Source organism: Pongo abelii, chromosome 1 (genome assembly GCF_028885655.2).
Source record: "Pongo abelii isolate AG06213 chromosome 1, NHGRI_mPonAbe1-v2.0_pri, whole genome shotgun sequence".
NCBI classification, from domain to species: Eukaryota; Metazoa; Chordata; class Mammalia; order Primates; family Hominidae; genus Pongo; species Pongo abelii.
The window spans coordinates 37,701,415-37,720,304 of record NC_071985.2 but is presented as its reverse complement, the minus strand read 5'-3'; the positions used below and the strand labels follow the sequence as shown (position 1 = coordinate 37,720,304).

General features: G+C 42.9%; 1 protein-coding gene across 5 annotated transcripts in view; it reads right to left on the bottom strand.

The window, feature by feature from the left end:
• Positions 1-11,215: 11,215 nt before the first annotated feature.
• The window catches only part of LPGAT1 (lysophosphatidylglycerol acyltransferase 1), an 89,054-nt gene continuing 81,379 nt past the window's right edge, over positions 11,216-18,890 (bottom strand). For all 5 annotated transcript variants that reach the window (XM_063725287.1, XM_054520951.2, XM_063725296.1 and 2 more), the window contains 2 exons: positions 18,705-18,811; positions 11,216-17,799 (listed from right to left, as the gene is read on the bottom strand). In XM_063725287.1, the coding sequence (XP_063581357.1) occupies positions 17,648-17,799; positions 18,705-18,811 (259 nt within the window). In that variant the 3' untranslated portion in view covers positions 11,216-17,647. The remainder of the gene's footprint in view (positions 17,800-18,704; positions 18,812-18,890) is intronic.

Here is an 18,890-nt window from a genome sequence, read left to right as displayed (position 1 = left end):
GCTGGTTAGAAATATGAGCCAGCTATAATCCAGCTCAGGTGCTTAATGTCAGGTGGGACAGAATGAGGGCCTGGAAGAGCTCTGGATGGGCCCCAGGCTGGGTGGTAGATCCTGTTACTCACGGGGAGGCTGGGTTCCTGCCAGCATCTGCAGAGCAGGGCTGCAGGGGGTGCCTCCTCAGTTTCTAAGCGCTGAGATTCCACATTTCTCAGATCCCCTTTTAGAACTCTGACAACCAGAAACATCAGCTGCCTCTCAGCCTGTACTCCCACCTCTGTGGACCCTGTCTGCACACCCAGCCTCTCTTGCCACAACCCACTTCTGTCTGAATCGTGCAGAGGTTCCCAACTGCCCACCAACCTTCAGGGACCTCATCCAGTTTAATCGCTTCTCAGTTTCTCTCTCCAATTCCGACACACCCCTGAGCTTGATTCATGTATTCATGAATACATGTCCTTAGATATTTAGCAAGTGTGTGAAACCTAACATGGTCATAATTGTCCTGCCCTAGTCATCCCCATTGCAGCAAATGGCAACAATCCATCCAGCTGTTTCAGCTCAAAACCCAGGAGTCATCTTAATTCCTCTCTTTCACTTTCTACATTTAATTCATCAGCAAATCAAGCTTAACTCTTCCTCCAGAATAGACCTGAATCTGTCTCCAGTGCCACAACCTTGATGGAGGCTATGCCGTCTCAAGCCTGGATAGTGCAGTCACCTCCCAACAGGACCTCCACTTCCAGCCTGGTCACTTTGGCTCATTCCCCACACAGCAGCCGGGTATCTGTGAACACCATAGATCAGTTTCGTTGTTCCACTGAAAACTTTCCAGTGACTTTCATGGAACTAAGAATCAAAGCCACGGTCCTCATGTGGTCCTCAGGGGCCTTCTCTCTGCCTCCTCTTTTATTTTTATTTTTTTAATTCTTTTGAGATGGAGTCTCACTCTGTTGCCCAGGCTGGAGTGCAGTGGCGCCATCTCAGCTCACTGCAACCTCTGCCTCCCAGGTTCAAGCGATCCTCCTGCCTCAGCCTCCCAAGTAGCTGGGATTACAGACATGCACCATCACGCCCAGCTAATTTTTGTGTACATATATATATTTTTTGTTTGTTTGTTTGTTTGTTTTAGTAGAGATGGGGTTTCACCGTGTTGGCCAGGCTGGTCTCAAACTCCTGGTCTCAGGTGATCTGCCCACCTTGGCCTCCCAAAGTGCTGGGATTACAAGCGTGAGCCACTGTGCCCGACTCTCTGCCTCCTCTCGTGTGATGCTTTCCTCTTCCAGTTGCTCCACCGTCCAGCCGGGCTCTCAATCTGCCCCAGCCATGCCCACCATAGCTTTTCCACCCCAGGGCTGGTGCCCCTGCTGTCCCCATCCCCTGGAATTCTCTGCAAAGGTCCTCACGTGGCTGCCTGCTTCTTGTCATCGGGTCTTAGCTCAATTGTCACCTCCCCAAAGAGCCTCCTGGATCACCAGCCCCCTTCTAATCATACTGTAATCTATCCCCACTTGATCTTCTTTATTGCATTTATAAATAAAATTACTGTCCTTCCTCATTATTTGGGGTAGCTATGCTTTATAAAGTCACCATGAACACTGAGCTAGCGAGTACTGAACTATTGGGGAAATGGAGGTTAGGTTTTTGCAAGCCACTGGCTACAACATTTCCATCCATCAAGCAATATATAACCTTGTTTTATGTGTGTTTCTGCTTAGTTAATACAGTTGACCCTTGAACAATGAGGGAGTTGGGGTACTAACCCCCACTGTGCATGTCAAAATCTATGTAGAATTTTTGACTCCCCAAAACTTAAATTACTAATAGCCCACTGTTAGTTGGAAGCCTTACTGATAACATAAACAGTTGATTAACACTCATTTTATATATGTATTATATATACTGTATTCTTATTACAGTAAAGTAAGCTAGAGGAAAGAAAATGTTATTATATTAAGAAAATCATAAGGAAGAGAAAACATATTTACTATTCATTAATAAGAAGTGATCATCATAAAACGCTTCATCCTTGTCTTCACCTTGAGTAAGCTGAGAAGGAGGAGGAAGAAGAGGGGTTGGTCTTGCTGCCTCAGTGGTGGCAGAGGTGGAAGAGGTGGAGGTGGTGGAAGGGGCGGCAGGAGAGGCAGGCACACTTGGTGTCACTTTTATTGAAAAAAGTTTGCATATAAATGGACCTATGCTGTTTAAACTCGCGTTGTTCAAGAGTCAACTGTGTATGCTGCTGATTCATTTGTAGTGAACTCACGGCCAACAGCACTAACTCACACCTGAATGAAGCTTATCTAACATATGTATTTTCTCTGTCAGGCCTGTCACTGCTTCCTTGCACTCAGAAACACGAGACAGCACTTCAGCACTAAGCTTGGGGGCCTTTTTAGATAGTGAACTCACCAAATAAAAACACAACAATGCAAAAAAACTGTAGCATCAAACAGACCGTGAAAAGGATGATTGTTTATGATATGAGAGCAGAAACAAGAAGGTCTCGAGCAACTCAAAATTACTGCTTCTCTGCACTTCCGCGAATGACTCCGAAAGTCTGTGAGTATTGATTTTGGTGTTTCAAGTAAGTTTCATTGAGTGGGCAAATTTGCAGATATGGAATCTGTGAAGAAGGAGAGTCAACCGTATTTTATTCAGTTGTTTTCCATCTCTCCTGAGTAGAATACACGCTCCAGGAGACCTTGTCTGTTTTGCTCCCTACCGTATGCCCAGCACCTGGCACAGTGCCTAGCATGCTGTAAGTGCTCAGTACATATTGACTGAAAGGAAGGGGAGAAGGAAGAATAAAAGAATAAAGTCCAGGCTCCTTTTCACTCCTGATTATTGGTGATGCCTGTGCAGGAAGCTCCTGCTCCCAGAGAGACCAGAGGGCCACTGCCCACCTTGTCCCTTCACACAATTATATACCATTTCAAACCACCACCATGGTTCTTTGGCTTCTTCCAGGCAACCTATGTCTTCCTTCCTTCCTTTGTCTCTCTACTGCCCATCTATACGAGCCTGCATGTGCCAGGGAGTCAGTGGCCCCATGCTTGGGAAAGACTGCCTGCCCTTGCTTTACACTTTCTCAGCTTTCCCTCCTTCCCTCTAGGAGCTTCTTGTGTGGTGCAGGAACGAACATGCCACCTCCTTCATCTGGCCACCTCCCCAATCCCGGGCTGTCTGGTCCCCTGCTGTCTGGCTCCTCCCTTCGGGTTCCTGCCAGTCCTCCCAAGACTTCTTGACATTTTCTTCTTCCTTTCCTGGGACTCAAATTCCACTCTATCCCCTCCCCTTTTCTTTGTTCTGACCCATAATAACCTTAATACAACAACCACCCCCATAATGGTAAGGACTAACGTACTCCTGCCTAGGAAGAGGGTGAGTATTTATTTTGTGCACCAACTCTCAGATGTTCCAGAAAATGTTTCCAGATCTTGTCTCTGCCTCCCGGTCCACATTAGGCCTGAAGAAAGGATGTGTGCTGTGGAATCAAGGTAGAAAGGTTTCCCCCCAATCATTAACCCCTGCATCTCTGCAGCGCTTGACCATCTAGCGTGCCCCTGTGTAGAACCATTCACATCTAGCGTGACCCTCCTGGGAACCCGGGAGGCAGACAGGGCAGGCATAATAACCTCCTTTGTCAGATGAGTCACGAGATGAGTCACAAGAGGCGACAGAAAATCAAGGAGTTTGCCCAAGGCCACGGAGCTCCGAAGAGCTGGATCTGCGCATTCCTGCCTCTGAATGAGGATCAAGTGCCCCTGCAGGCTTGAGACAACCACGATCGGCCTGTTTGAGTGTCCAGTTTAGACTCCAGACCAATGGGAGTTTGCCAAGATAACAAGTTCCACATAAGAAAGCCCACTGTGTGTGCCACAGGAGAGCGTAGGAGAAGGTACAACAGCGGCAAATGGTGGTTATTAAATGTTATGTTTACATAAAACTCCATTGGTTAGAAAATTCCATTCTCAGGTGCGATTGCATTTGATCTCATGGCAGCTGATTATTGTCTCAAGATGTGGAAACTGAGGAAATGTGACCTATCTGGCTAGAAAGGAGCTGAGCTGGGGTATTTCCCTAAGATTCCTGTTTCCTATGCCCGGATCCTTCCCCCTCGAAGACTGATTAATAACAATGATCAGCTTGCTTCTCTGCTCGAAGGTTCAGGGGTTCTGGCCTGGGCAATTTGCCAACCCATTTCTCAGAACAATGTGGGAGGCAACAAGGGCCTAGAAAGTGGTTTCGAGGAAATGTGGCCAAGAAAGAGGGCCTTGGGGATGGAAGAACTTGGCAAGGAAATCTGAGCTGGCCTGCTGGATCCAGAGCAGTGTCAGGCAGGCAGCCAGGTGGAGCCTGGATGCGAGCTGCTGCCCGGGCAACTGAGGATGGAGGCAGCGCGAGTCTCCAGCATCCTTCTGCCAGGAGCGAAATGTGCTCTGAACCCTTCCCTGAGCTTTGCGCCTCCCTCTCTAGGCAGCCCCTAGGGATTAACCCCTGCCCCGAAGCCCTTCAGCACTGCTACAGCCAATCTCTGTGATGCCATCTGCACATGTCAACATGTGACCGTAATGGTGGCAGAGCTTGTATTCCATCCGCAGCCCCCTTTCCAGTCTACCCAGTAGACACATTCTGCAAACACTAGCTGACTGATCCCACCCCTTTATCCTGCTTTCCTGTGCAACCTGGTTGTGGTTCCATGGTGTGACTGCACAGTGGGTGGGAAAGGGGGCAGCTCAAGTAATGGACAACTGCAGTCAGTGAGGAAAGGAAAAGCACGTTAATTCAAAGAGCAGCGCAAATGTTATTTTGTTCACAGACCTTGAAGACCCCACCCCATGCTGCACTGGGAGACTGGTTCCTCGGGAAGTCTGGTGGCCCCTGTGCAGATGCCTTAGGCGCCCCTGGCCATGTTCCCTTGGCTCAGTGTTCAGCTGCCCTGTGGCAGGTGGCTCCTGCTCCGTGGGACTCATGCTTACCCCAGGCAGCATCTTTCCCACACCTTGAGCCTTTCAGCTTCGGGCCTTGAGGCTTCTCTGGTGCCACGGGAGTCTTTTCCACCCACTGCTGCCACGGGAGCCTTTTCCACCCACTGCAGGGGCAGCCCTTAACCACCGGGGGATGGTCGGTGGATGCCTGGTCTCCTGGCCTTCAGGGCACAGTTCTGGGATGCCTTGGCGGGCTGAGCTTCCACACCCTACAGTTTGCTACTCACTTCTCCTCCTCTCTAAGAACATCTTGTGCAGTGCCTTGGCAGGAGGGACAACGAGGGGACATGGACCACCCCCAAGGGCCTGGCTCCTTCCCATTCCTCATCTCCTCCTCCATGGTTCTCACGACAGGGCAGCCTTCATGAGATGCCTGCGTTTTACTGCTCTTCTGTTGCCAACTTGAAATTCGTAATGCTTTTTGAACAGGGAGTCGCATTTTCATTTTGTACTGGGTCACACAGACAACGTAGCTGGTCCTGCCTGTTAGTTTGCTGCTTGGGGAGAGGCCTCTGCAAGTGATGACAGCAAAATGAGACCTGTCCTCTGGCCAAGCTGAGCTCATTGTTTCTTCCCTCCTCTGAGCACAACAGAAACCCAGGCACAGTGGGAGCTTTTATCAGGGTCCCTGTGACAAGGGCACATGGAAGTTGGGGGCTGGGGGGAGACAGGCCTTAGGGGCCAGCTGGTCCATCCCCCAACCAGAGTGGGTTTTCCCACCCAGCACCCTGGCACAGGCTCACCCAGCCTCTGTGTGAATTCTTCTAGTGACAAGAAAGGGCTTCTCTTTTTTTTTTTTTTTTTTTTTTTTTATCATGGACTCGAATTGTCATTGCCCCTCACTCTGGTGAAGTGTTCTAAGGTTCTCCAAACCCTTCCATGAGGATTATCTCACTGGATTCTCACCACCCTCTCCTTGTGCAGCAGACATTTTCTAAAGAGTGGAAATTAAGGAAATTCCGGTAATTTTCAGATTAGCAGCCCTTGCACCTCCCACTCAGCCTTTTCCCTTCCTTCAACTGGCGATGGAAATCTCACCTAGGAAGCCTTTCAGCCTGTCAAAAAAGAAGAAATGCCTCCTAATTCCTTGCACTAAATTATTCCCTCCCCCCTCCACCCTGGGCTGTAGGTAATGTAATGTCTTTTTTCAGATGTCCTTCACTTTGAATAACAGTCAGAAAATGGCATGAGGTAGGCAGCCTTTTCATAGGCTTGTTAAATGTATTAGACCCCAGTGGAAAGATGGGAGAATAAAGGAGGATCACAGAGCCTCCCTCTCCTAGTGATGAGGGTAGAACACACACCTTTTAAAGTGCCAGTCAAGGAAAGAAACAGAGGCTTCTAAAAGGCTGTGGTTTTTACGCCACCCCCACCTGGAGGAAATACGCCCACCAAGAACATCCTGAGCACTTCACCAATACCCGTCAGTTAGGAAAGCGACTGCCAGAGGGGATGGGCAGGGACGGTACCCAGAGTGGAGGTCCCCACCAGCTTTGGCTTATGTCTTCCAGTGGGCTGCAGGGTTGAGGGGAAAAGCTGGAGCCCATGCTAGGAGCAACCCAGGCAGAGGAAGCCTCACCATGAGGCCCCCCTGGGGTGCACTGGCAGACAGACACACACACTGAGCCTTGAGATGTCTGGGGCTGAGGCTGTGGCAGGAGCCCCTGGAAGGAGACACATGTGTCCACTCCCACAGGCCCAGTGCTCCTCCTGCTAATGCAGCTTACAGCAAACCCTCAGATCTTTACTTTCACTTGCTTCTTGTCTGTGGTTTGCAGATTCCTAGTACCTATGCTCTGCCCACCCGTGCCTGCCCCTCCTCTCCTCCCACTCTCCCCTAACAGTAAATACCTTTCAAATGAGAAACCCTCTGAGCACCCCTGCTTGCTGGCACCCTCTGTGCTAGAATCTCCTGCTGCAGTCAGACAGGTACCTGGACGGGGGTGAGGGGGAGCTGGAGCTGGGCTGGTGAGGTAACCCTGCTGTCCTTCCTCTCCAAGGCCTAATAAAGAGGAAGACAGAGTCTGAGGCAATGCTTCCTGTGACACCAGGTTTCTGCATCCCTCAGACATCGCTCCAATGACAATTTCAATTATTATTCCTGATCTGACATGGCACAGATTCTGAAGGCTGGCTTTCAGTAGTCAGCTGTTCCATTTCTCTGCCTCCAAGAAGAAATGCTTTATTAATTCCACATTCATTAACTCATTCATTCCCTTGCTTTTTCTAGCCATCCTTTGGGAAAACAAGGACGGGTCTTCTTTATAATAAGCCAGCCCAGAACCACTCTGAATATCGTAATGCCTGAGCAGCCATCTCCATATCAATGAGTTGCTGTTTATGCCAAGCTTCCCACCAGATTTCCAAATCTTCTCTAAGAGAACAGTTCCATAACCTCATCATGGCCCTGAAGCCTCTCTCTCCTGGAATTCCCAATTTCTGGTGTTACTCTGAAGTTCCGTGAATGGTGGGCTGGACAGCTTGTTGGATATTTGTCTGGGGAATCAAAGGCTCTTAGGGCCAGATGGGGCTTTGAAACATCACCTGCTTCTCATCTCCTCACCCCCACCCCCAGCAGGGCAGAGCTTCGAACACACACCTGCTAATCCAGCTTTGCCTTGTTTCTTTGTGCTCTACCATGATAACCTCAATAGCCATAAGCAATATCTTATTCTAATCTGCCCACTTCCTTCTGGTACCCACTAAGAACTGAGCACCCAGAACTTACCACTGGAAGGTAAAGTGTCAATTCTCAAGATATAAACTTCTGAGACTTCTGCAACTAGAAAGAAGAAAGGTTTTCAAAATTACTTTCAATTTCCTGAAGCATTAGGATACTTTCAATGTAGTTTCATATTTAGAATCATATGAATTATACAGAGAACCATGGGCTGGTGGACAGCTTCCAAATACTAGAAATTATATTTCCCTCCATTTTGATAATTAGTTCAAGGTCTTCACCACAAGTGACATGATGTCTCAGAAGCAAAAATAGGTCCCTATTAAGCCTATGTAATGTCTTGTCTAGCAGATCTGATTTCCTCTTTATGCCCCAGTCTCCTCACCTTCCTAATTGGCGCTCCAACCTCAAAGCTTTTTCTCACTGCTGTCTGGAACCTTAGATATATTAAATATAGTCTGACTGTGTGGGGTTACGGATTTGGCTATGCTGATTGCATGTGTCTAACTTAGAAACCCAAGAGACCTAGGGCATGATAACAGCTCATTGCAGCCTCAATTCTCTCAGGCTCAAGTGATCCTCCTACTTCAGCTTCTCGAGTAGCTGGGACCACAGGTACACACCACCATGCCTGGCTAATTTTTTTTTTTTTTTAAGTAGAGACGGGGTTTCACCATGTTGGCCAGGCTGATCTCCTGTCAGCCTGGTGTCAAACTCCTGGGCTCAAGTGATCCTCCTGCCTTGGCCTCCCAAAGTGCTGGGGTTATAGGCATGAGCCACTGCATTGGGTATGCATGGAACACATCACTTGGAGTTTAGGCACATCTCAATATGAGAATAACTTACATCCTCTGTTAAACCCAGTTAGGGTGGGATTAAAAACAGCCTTCTTACTACACATTCAGTACAATGTGCCAGTGTCTTATGTGCTTCCTGTATATAATCTCACTTAATACTGAAAAGAAGTCTTGGCCAGGCATGGTGGCTCACGCCTGTAATCCTAGCACTTTGGGAGGCCAAGGTGGGCAGATCACGAGGTCAGGAGGTCAAGACCAGCCTGGCCAACATGGTGAAACCCCGTCTCTAATAAAAATACAAAAATTAGCCAGGTGTGGTGGTGCACACCTGTAGTCCCAGCTACTCGGGAGGCTGAGGCAGGAGAATTGCTGAACCGGGACCCGGGAGGCAGAGGTTGCAGTGAGCCGAGATCACGCAGCTGCACTCTGGGCTACAGAGAGACTCTGTCTCAAAAAAAAAAAAAAAAAAAAAGAAGTCTTTGAGCGTTTCCCATTTAACACATGAGGAGAGTGAGGTTGAGAGGATAAGAAACTTGCCAAAGGGCCAAGGTCTAATTCAAGTCCCTGGTTCTGCTGTTCCTGGGCTCCTACTTGGACAAGCCCTTAACACCTGATGGCGCCATGACAGAGGGATATTTGGGCACTAGTGGCAATCGTGGCCTAGAATTTATTACCTACTCTAGTTCCACACTAGAATTCAGAAAAGAAAGAAACTGTTATGAGATTGAAATCTGTATCCCCTTTGGTCTAACATAAAAATGTTCTTTTTATCTTCTACTATATAGGGCAAAATTTTTTAAATGCACTTCACTTCCACATCCAAAAAAATAAAAATAATTAATTTCAGGGCTTTTTTCATGGTTAATTGTATCTCTGCAGCAGCTGAGAGGAACATTAATAAGAATTATCTTTTGGGGTTTTGGGATTATTAAAATTGAGGATAAGGATGTTATGAAAGCTTTAGCTTCTAGATCCATCACCCTTTTAACAAATATACTTGTTCCTTTAGATTTCGCTCTTATTTACAAAGTACATAAATCTGAACCAAAGCAATATGCTGTTTTGGGGAAAATATATGAATGCAAATAAAAGAAAGCTGGTTCTAGTCCCCAGAATTCTACTAAGTAGCCATTTGATGCTACCAGCAACGCACCAAAATTGTATCAGAGTGAAATCTGCCATCCCAAAACAAGGTGACTACTTGCTCTGAAATTCTAAGGGCCAATGAGTCATGCATCAATCGGTGCCAAAAATAATATAAAGATTATGTCCAAACAAAACCTCCATTCTTTTAGCTAGGTGTCCATTTGATTAATGTGACTTATACAAATGAGGGATGGATCAACAAATCTAATCCTCTTAAGGTATTTGGGAACTCGAAATATTTCTAACTAATGGAAATTATGGGCAAGCCTGCCAAAGGGCAAGAACTCTTTTAGACTCATCTAGTGTTCTTTATTCAAATAGCTTAGGAATTTTTTTTTTTAACTGTGGTAGCTGATCTTCAAAGACAGCTCCCAATGAAGCATGCCTCTCAGTATTTGATAGTATTCTATCCATTTAGACCTTCCCACATTGAATGTGGACTGGCTCTGTGACATGTTAACTAAAGGAATATAGCACCAAAAGTGACTCTGTGCCAGTCTTGGACCTATGCCATAAGAAGTCTTGGTACCTTCTACTTCTGTGAGCCCTGAGCTGCCATTGCTGTCACTGTCCCACACTAAACATATCAGAATTCAATACAGCCAATGCAGGCCCAAATGCACCATTTCTAATGCCATCCTTTGTCCTTACTGAAACAAGCATAAATCAGAGAAACACAAAAAGCCTGATTGTGGGCTAAGATGCCTTGATTGAAAGAAGCTTCTGTGTCATCAATATTTTGAATTGTCCCTTTGTCACCCTGGAGGGGCATCCCTACTGGCTGAGGTATGTCTTTCCTCAGTAAAGTGGGCAATTATCTGAAATGGGAGGTGGGATCTTTTACAGGTGAGTTCCCAGGGAAGGCACTCTAGGTCAGAGTTCTCATGGAAGTTGATTTCTTCCTTGGAAGTCTTTGTGTATCAAGGATATGTGTACCTGTTTGTGGACAGCAGGCTCTGGTCTTCCTTTTGTCTTCCAGCACTCCTGGCTTCCTCTTCCTAGTACTCCAAGCTCTTCTCTTCTAGGTACCTATTTGCTTTTCCCTCAACTGTCCATCAGCTGGTCCTGATACAGTGTCCACTGGTAAGAAACTGAAGGTAAGACCCCTTTCAGGGAGACTTTCCCATCAAAAATGAAACAAGGAAATAAAGATGTAACCACTGATATTTTAAGGAAAGTATCCCAGTGCCAGGTTTTTTCAATGACACCACACAGACAGCTGCTACAATCAAAGAATGGCTGAGTGTTCTCTTGCCTCGGGTAAGTGAACAGTGAGAACTTTACCATCTCCATCTCCAGTGCTCCCACACCCAAAAGGCAAAAAGTATTCCGAAGTGGGGCACTAAAATCTTTCCAGGGGAAAACTCAGAAATGAGCTCTGTGATATGCTCCCTGCTCACTAGTAGAAAACACTGTTCCAGTTTCTTCCTTTGTACCTACTAGAGAGTGCTTTTCTGATTATGAAAGGGGCCCATCTCATTTCCAGCGGTTAGCCAACCCTCCTCCCACGTTCCATATGTCTGTCTGTTTCTATGTGATCTGAACTGTTGAGACTTGGTTTATGTTTCTCAAGCCTCTAAGAGTTAAGAACAAGGTTACCCAGATCCTGAGAGGTAAAAATTTATTGATTTCTATCATATCAGCATGTTATGATATGGTCACGCCTGCTCATACAGCTGACTTCTTAGAGCCAAAAGAGAATTTTTTTTTCCTTTTAAAAATACATTTGTTCAGCAGGAAAAAACATTTTAAAAACAAGCATTTTCATATTAAGTGGAAATTAAAAACAATGGCTTTCCCCCCACCAACTCATGAGGAATAGGGCTGGTCAGCAATAGATCTCTGAGTGCTTCCAATTTGTTTTCAGGCCTCTGTCCCCAGTCTGTTCCTTGTCTTCCATAGAAAGTAGTTTCAGGGGAAAAAGAAATTAGAATCTCACCAAAACAGCAGCCTAAATACAGATAGAAAAATAAGAGGTAGACACAACTGTAACGATTTAACTCATTTGGTAGACTGTGCAAGATATTTTAATATTTAAATTTTTCAGTGGGATCAAATAAGGTCTACAAATACCTAAACAATTGATGTTTTAAATGCTAACATCTTAGAGATGCCTATACCACAGTTTACTTAGCTTTGAGAAATGAAAAGCATAAAGCCGACTTTAGAAATATGCAAGCTTCCCATGTATTTCAGTAAACGTTTTCTTTCTGTCACATTCTTCTAATTCAAAAGTTCGCTGTGTAGGACTGACATTAATGCTTTTCCTACCCTTTAAAGCCCTTGCCAGGGTCAGTGATAGGAATTTCCTGAGTTCAGCAAGTAGATTAACTATGAGAAGTTTATTCAACACTAATAGTTAAGATAAAAAGGATGGGGCAGTGGTGTGCTGGATACAGCCCCTACTGATTCCCAAGACCCAATGGTCACATTTTAGAATTTTGTCTGCAGTTGTTAAGCATTGGTTATTAAAATTGAATCATATAAATTTACAATTAATGTTAAAGCTAAAAGTGGTTTCGGCTTAATGAGTCTAATATGTACCATGGTAAGAAACAGTTTTAACAGTAGATCACATATCAGACTGAATGACAATAAATTTATTGGGAAATGAGTTAGATTAGACGGTCTGCCATTTTTCAAATCACGGTTGAAAGACAATCAATCATAGGTTGACTGTAGGAGTTGAGCAAAAAGCAATTAAGTAACCTTTTAAAAAAGCATTTCAGTTCTTTCCTGAGCAACTAAGTATACTGTGACAATCAACTGGCTATATGGGATTTACAATAAAGTATTTATATCTTATTATTTGTTAATTGTGTTATATGTTCTTGCTATCAGTAAAATTTATAACAAACATGTATAGTTGAATACATAATTTTTTCCCAGAAGAGTGGACTGCTAAACATTTACCAGCACACCACTGGATTGGGAGAATGGGGAAAAAGGGGGAAATATTTTCAAACCAAAGAAGGAAGTCTGATGTTTTTTCATTTGGTTTTTCAGTTTGCCTTCCGCATCCAACTGCCACAGTGTGCTTTAAGTACATGCCTGCAGATATTAATGCCCAAATAGCTCTGGTAAAACACACATGCCCCATCCCCACTGCTAAGAATTAAAAGCACTTTAATTGAAAAAAATCAACTTTATTTTTTCTAGGTTTAAAAAAAATAGAACCAGCTATTAATTTTTGTTGAGAAAATGCTTCTTTTGGTGTTCACATCTAAATTTCTGAAAAGGTGATCTGGTTACTAAAATCATCCCAAATGCATTCATAAACCAGATCCACGTGTGACCAGCCCTTTACAAAAATTAATTACAGTTGCCACAGCCTTTACATTCATTCTTATCACACGTTACAACATGCAGATAACACAAAGAAAGGTCAACAAGCTGAAGTAAACATTACAGCATCAGGAAAATGAAAACCCATCTGTATAAAATAAATACAATTTTGTAATAACTGTAAAGAAAATGAAAGCACTTAATAAAAATAATGGCAGTTGAAAGTCTAACTGTCTCATCACCCAATCATAAAATAAGTTACTGTAAAATGCATAGACTCCTTACACGTAAAGAATTTGTGCATCACAGTCATGTGTTCAACAGTTTTACACAATAAAAATAAAGCCATTCAAGATATGTGTGCACACTTTGCAACTAGAATACACTTAAAAAACGTTTGCTCTTTAAACTGTCTTAAAAAAATATTAAATGTAAAAACCCTCAGATGGAAATTTTGCAGAAAAACCCATATTTTATCTTCCATATGGCTACAGTCACCCTTCCCCAACAGTTCAGCACCCTCAGCTTATTCCCAGGGTCCAGTTCCTAATTGTTGGGGATTGGTGCAAAATGATTACAATAAAGCACCAACCAATGACTGCTCCAGAGAATACCCAGCCCCTCTGTGATCTGGAAATCTCTAACTTAGATGGTTTTGGTCCCAAACATATTAGTCTCTACCCTTCCTGCTACCCACTGCTGCTTTTGACTTTGTCCTTCATGTTAACAGATATAAGGCTCATAGCACTGCAGATCAAAAAAACATAACAAACCATTTTTATCCATCCTCTGTGGACCAGAGCTGAACACACTCATAATGGTAACTCTGGAGTGAAGTCCTGTGTAATGACTTCAAAAAAAGAACAAAGAAAACAATTAACTCTTCCTACTCAGTAGTGCAAATAAAACATTTTCTTTTCAAATATAAAAATAATCCAAGAAGACTATCCATGATTAAAGGCTACTCTCTATGATAACCAGGTCCAACTAGTTCAGAAGAGTCTTTAAGGAAGTGATTGTCAAAAAACACTCAGACAAATCCACAAGAAGTGGGCAACATGAGCAAAGAATGAAGAGGCTTCTTAACATGAATCCAAGACAGCAACACTAGAATAATGTTCCCAGGTTTACATTTGGTGATTTCAGATTTCATTTTCATAAAAAGGCTTGAGAACAATGCCAATACTGCCAATTCTTGATTATTAAGGGATGCTTTTCTAACCCATAGATTATTCAGGCTTCTGTATTTCCTCTTCCTGATAGCTGTCTTTCCATATCATTTCACTACTCATTAACACAGTCATAAATATATAGGCAAAAAACCTCTAAGAAACAACCTAAATCATTTAATTAGTAAGCATCCCTAGAAAAAAAATAAGTCTGATGAGAATAAGAATTCAAACTCCTAAATAAAAGTAATTTTTGATTTACCTATCATTTATTACCAGATTATCTATCCAGAAAGTAATTAATCTAGTAATCCTTGCTTTATAGTAGAAAGTTAAGGATTGGTTGTAATATTAAAGACCAATAAGATAGATCTGAACTCATAGCTATCTTCTTTTTTAATATACTTTTGGAATTCTCAGTGAATTTGTTTGCTTACCCAAAATATTAATTTCCGTTCTGTAATTTTTCTTTACCTTCCATTACTTACAGGTTTCTCTGCAATTTAAGTAGAGTTCACCACCAATAACTGTTTCTGAAGTTAAGGGTGACCTGCTGGCTTGGTCACTTTTGTAGTGACTGGACCTGCCTGTGGCCAAGCACATGCTCCATCACTGTAACTCATCAATACCAAGATTCCAGCAATGGATTCTCAACCTTGACTGCTGTGGGAATCTAGGCAGTCTAGCCAAGACCAAGAAAAGCTGAGCTTCTACAAGCTACTGATATAAAACTGGCATAGTTTTATCTTCTTTCCTCTTGACAAAATATATATACTTTAAACGTCCTTTCATCTCCCTTCACAAAGTATAAATCAGGAATTTTTCTTCAGTTTTGTACAGTGGCATATTGCTGCTTCCCCAGATTGCCATATAAGAATACTGATTCTCTCTTTACCTTCTCTAGTGCAAGCAGGAGAACTCCAGTTACTGATAAGGAAAGCACTACCAATGCTTTCAAACATATTTTGCAAACAGAAGAGAGAGAACATGTTAAAGAATCAAAGAAGGATAGGGCAGATCAAATACACATCTATTTACAACTCACAGAAATATTTTAAAAAATTAACTCACATATCTATTGGCATTTGTCACCCTGGAGACTGTGAAAATGACACTGAACTTGAAAAGTAAAGCATCTTATAGAATAGTTTAATGTGTACAGTATATTTGACAATATCATGTTCCTTTGGAGCACAGTGATGGCAAAAGTGGCCCTCAGCCACATTTACGTATGCATGTTTGCATTTATTTTTGGATAGGAGAACTGGTCATTCTACCCTGTGGCTTGCTGTAGCAATGAGGAAAAGGTCTATCAGCTAGGACTGTGCATGCTGTATCTGACAGTGAGCAACTTCTCCCCCAGATGGTTGACTAATCCCTCAAGTGAACAATTTCATTTCATCCAGTAATTTAGTGGTGCTTGCTGGGCCTCAAACAGAAGCATCATTAAGCTTCTATTGGGCTTTCTGTCATCATCCATACCTCTAAATTGAGATTGGTTTCATTTATTTACTGACACTGTAGAACACATAATGAAATGCTTAGATTTCAAAAAAATTGCATTTTATAACAACCAGTCCCCAAACCAAACACATTAACACTGTCTTCTGCATTTTACCAGTAGTAGTATAATATTGAATGAGGTATTTCAGTTAATGCATCATTCTCTTTCACATATGCACTGAGTTATCCTAAAGATGAAGCTGCTGTGGGCTTTTATTTGGTGTTGCTTTACCTTTCCCACATAACTGGGGAAAATTCACATCTTTTCTGTTTTTTTGGTTTATTTAAAAATAGAAAACAGCAACCTTTTTTTGTTTTATAGCCTACTTCTCAAAATTGTTATTTGTGTGATTAGTGACAACAGGGGAATCTACAATGCTCACATCACAGTAAACTACCACTGACTTACTAGGATCTTAATAGTCTTACAATCCCAAACAAAAACTCTACTCATCTCACTGATGTAGTACCAGCACTTTTGGAGAAGGATGTGGTTCTCTTATGAGGTAAATTGTACAAACATCACAACAAATTTCTAAAAAATGTTTTCTAGAAATAGAAACTTGACTTTACCCTCTTCAAAAGCAACTGGAGGCTGGGCGTGGTGGCTCACGCCTGCAATCCCAGCACTTTGGGAAGCCAAGGTGGGCGGATCACCTGAGGTCAGGAGTTCGAGGCCAGCCTGGCCAACATGGTGAAACTCCATCTCTACTAAAAATACAAAAATTAGCCGAGCATGATGGTGGGTGCCTGTAGTCCCAGCTACTCGGGAGGCTGAGGCAGGAGAATCGCTCGAACCCGAGAGGCAGAGACTGCAGTAAGCTGAGATTATGCCATTGCACTACAGCCTGGGCGACGGAGTAAGACCTGCCTAAAAAAAAAGAAAAAAGAAAAAGCAACTGGAAGAGACTGGGGGGAAGCCTTTTGTGCTGGTCTCTTTCCTAATTACACTCACCCTGACAGGGGCAGCTCCTTGATGTAATGATTCAACAGACTACTGTCTGCACAGGTCCTAGGGGTGTCACATGAGAACCTGTCACCATTATAAGCCACTAGCTCTTATTTTTCTATAAACTAGCCTATTTCCCCTTAAACTGATCATTTAAATGTTCTATATTAATTTGTTTTAACCATCCCCAAATACATTTAGTGCCAATGTCAAAATGGAAAAAAATAAAGCCTCTGAGCTGCAACAGAGGCATCACGTCAGGGTGGTGTCCAGGGCAGGATGGCGCTGGAGAGCACTGGCAGGCAAATAAACACACAGAGACAAGACAGTTCTCGAAAACCTCACACACTGCTATGCTCTCATTTGTTTTCAGGCTATATTACTAATCCTTTGCTATATCTGCATCTCAAAAAAGTGCATTTTGCAAAATTATCAATTTATGATATGCCTCTGATACAAAATGAGAAATCAGAGTGTATGTAAGAGAAAGCACGAGTGTATGTAAACACAGTGTTGGACCGAGCTAGCCTTTGTAAAGAACACATCCAGTACCAGAAGGGGTCCAGTGGACACTGCTTTTCCCCCACAGAGAATGCCAACATTCTGGAGTTTGTTACTGCAACAGACTGTAGTTTGTTACTGCAAACGACAGGGAAAGAGTTCTTCATGAGGTGCCAACCAGCCCCCCTCAAGTTTACTGAGTTGGTGGAAATGTGGGCGTTCTAGGGAACTGCCCTAATATAGACTATAGCTAAGAGGGATGAATATAACGTTCTGAGCTTCAACTAAATTGTCAAGTATAACTGGTGGCAACAGAATTTCTCTCAGATAGTCTTCTAGGATGATTTTATGATTTCCTCTTCTCCAAATGTGATGTTTGCTTAAATATGTGATAGAGTGTATCTTTTTAAAACATGTTCTTAAAATATATTAGCAGGTCATTATATTACTAATCCTCATTTTAGTAGAGTTTTAAAATATCCCAAAGGGGGATAAATATTAATCCATCCATTGAATTTCTTTTGCTTTTTTTTTTTTAAATATATTCTGATTTGCAGATGTAAAATAATGCACACTTATGAAAGAAAGTCTGAACTCCTATGGTGACCCTGACAAGTCCATGTCAATTCCTAAAACAGGCAATGGTAAAAATACTGAATGATGTTGTACCACATATAGCCTGACAAAAATGCAAAAGACTGTATGAGAAATATCCACAAGTTGCTGAGGGTCATCTCCCTGGAAACAGCTTCCTTATGGCCCTTGGAAGGTGGAAAAGCTCCTAAAAGACAAGATAGAAGTATTAGTTTGTTTTACTGTAATGGTAGGTCTCCTGGAATAAAAGTTGAATATTAGCTTAACTACAGTTGTACATGTTAAAGCACCTTCAGTGACTTTCCAGTGCCCCAAAGGAGAGATTTTATTTGAAATACAATTTCCATACTACCTAGCCCCTTCTTGCCTCTGAGCCTCTGCCTTTTCTCTGCCTGCAATGCTCTCCTCCTCCACTTAGTGAATAGCTGGCTCATGTGCATCGTTTCCATGTCAGAAAAGATACTCCCCCCTCCCGTTTCTGTTTATTTCCTTCCTGGAACTTTTCCCAATCGGTCATGATCCCAATTCTTTCTTTCTGCAGACTTGTTTGCCATGTCTCCCACTGGAATATAATCTGCATGAGAGCAGGCACTCTAGCTGCCTTGTCTCTGCTGGATCCCTAGAGATTCCCACAGTGATCAGGACCCAGGATTATGTGAGATTGACATGAAATAATTTCTGAAATAGCATACTTTATGCTGATTCCTCTATTTACAAATTTTTTGTCAAAAAAGTAGTTGTATAACACGACATTTTCAAAAGGCAATATGCTTTATGAAATATATCTTAATAATAAAAGAAATACAAAGTAAACAGATGTCTTTAAATTCATTTCTGGAAAGGAATGCTAGATCACTTCATAGAGCAATATTACCTAAGGTCATCTTGATAACACTCTTCAGCATTTCAAGTAGTCTTTGTCCTTGCTGATAATCCCCAGGGTAAGCTGATTCATGAGGGGATTTGCTTCTCACAGGCAATTTACAGAGTGCATTTTCAAGTTTCAAGATCTAATATGCAAACAGCTTTCTTTAAAAGAGGCTTCCATTACTGTTGCTATAATTTAGCAACTATTTAAAGGTTACTGTGTACCTGTTTCATAAAAATGTGATAAGAGGTCTTCTTTTTCAACAAACCGTTGATAGAGCCAAGTGGTAAGGTCATCAGTCTCCAGGGGTACATCTTTAATTGGAAAGATCCTATCAAGGGTTAGAAGAACCAAAACTATTTAATTCAGAAGTCAAAATCATTGAGAACCACAACTTATGATGAAAAGCT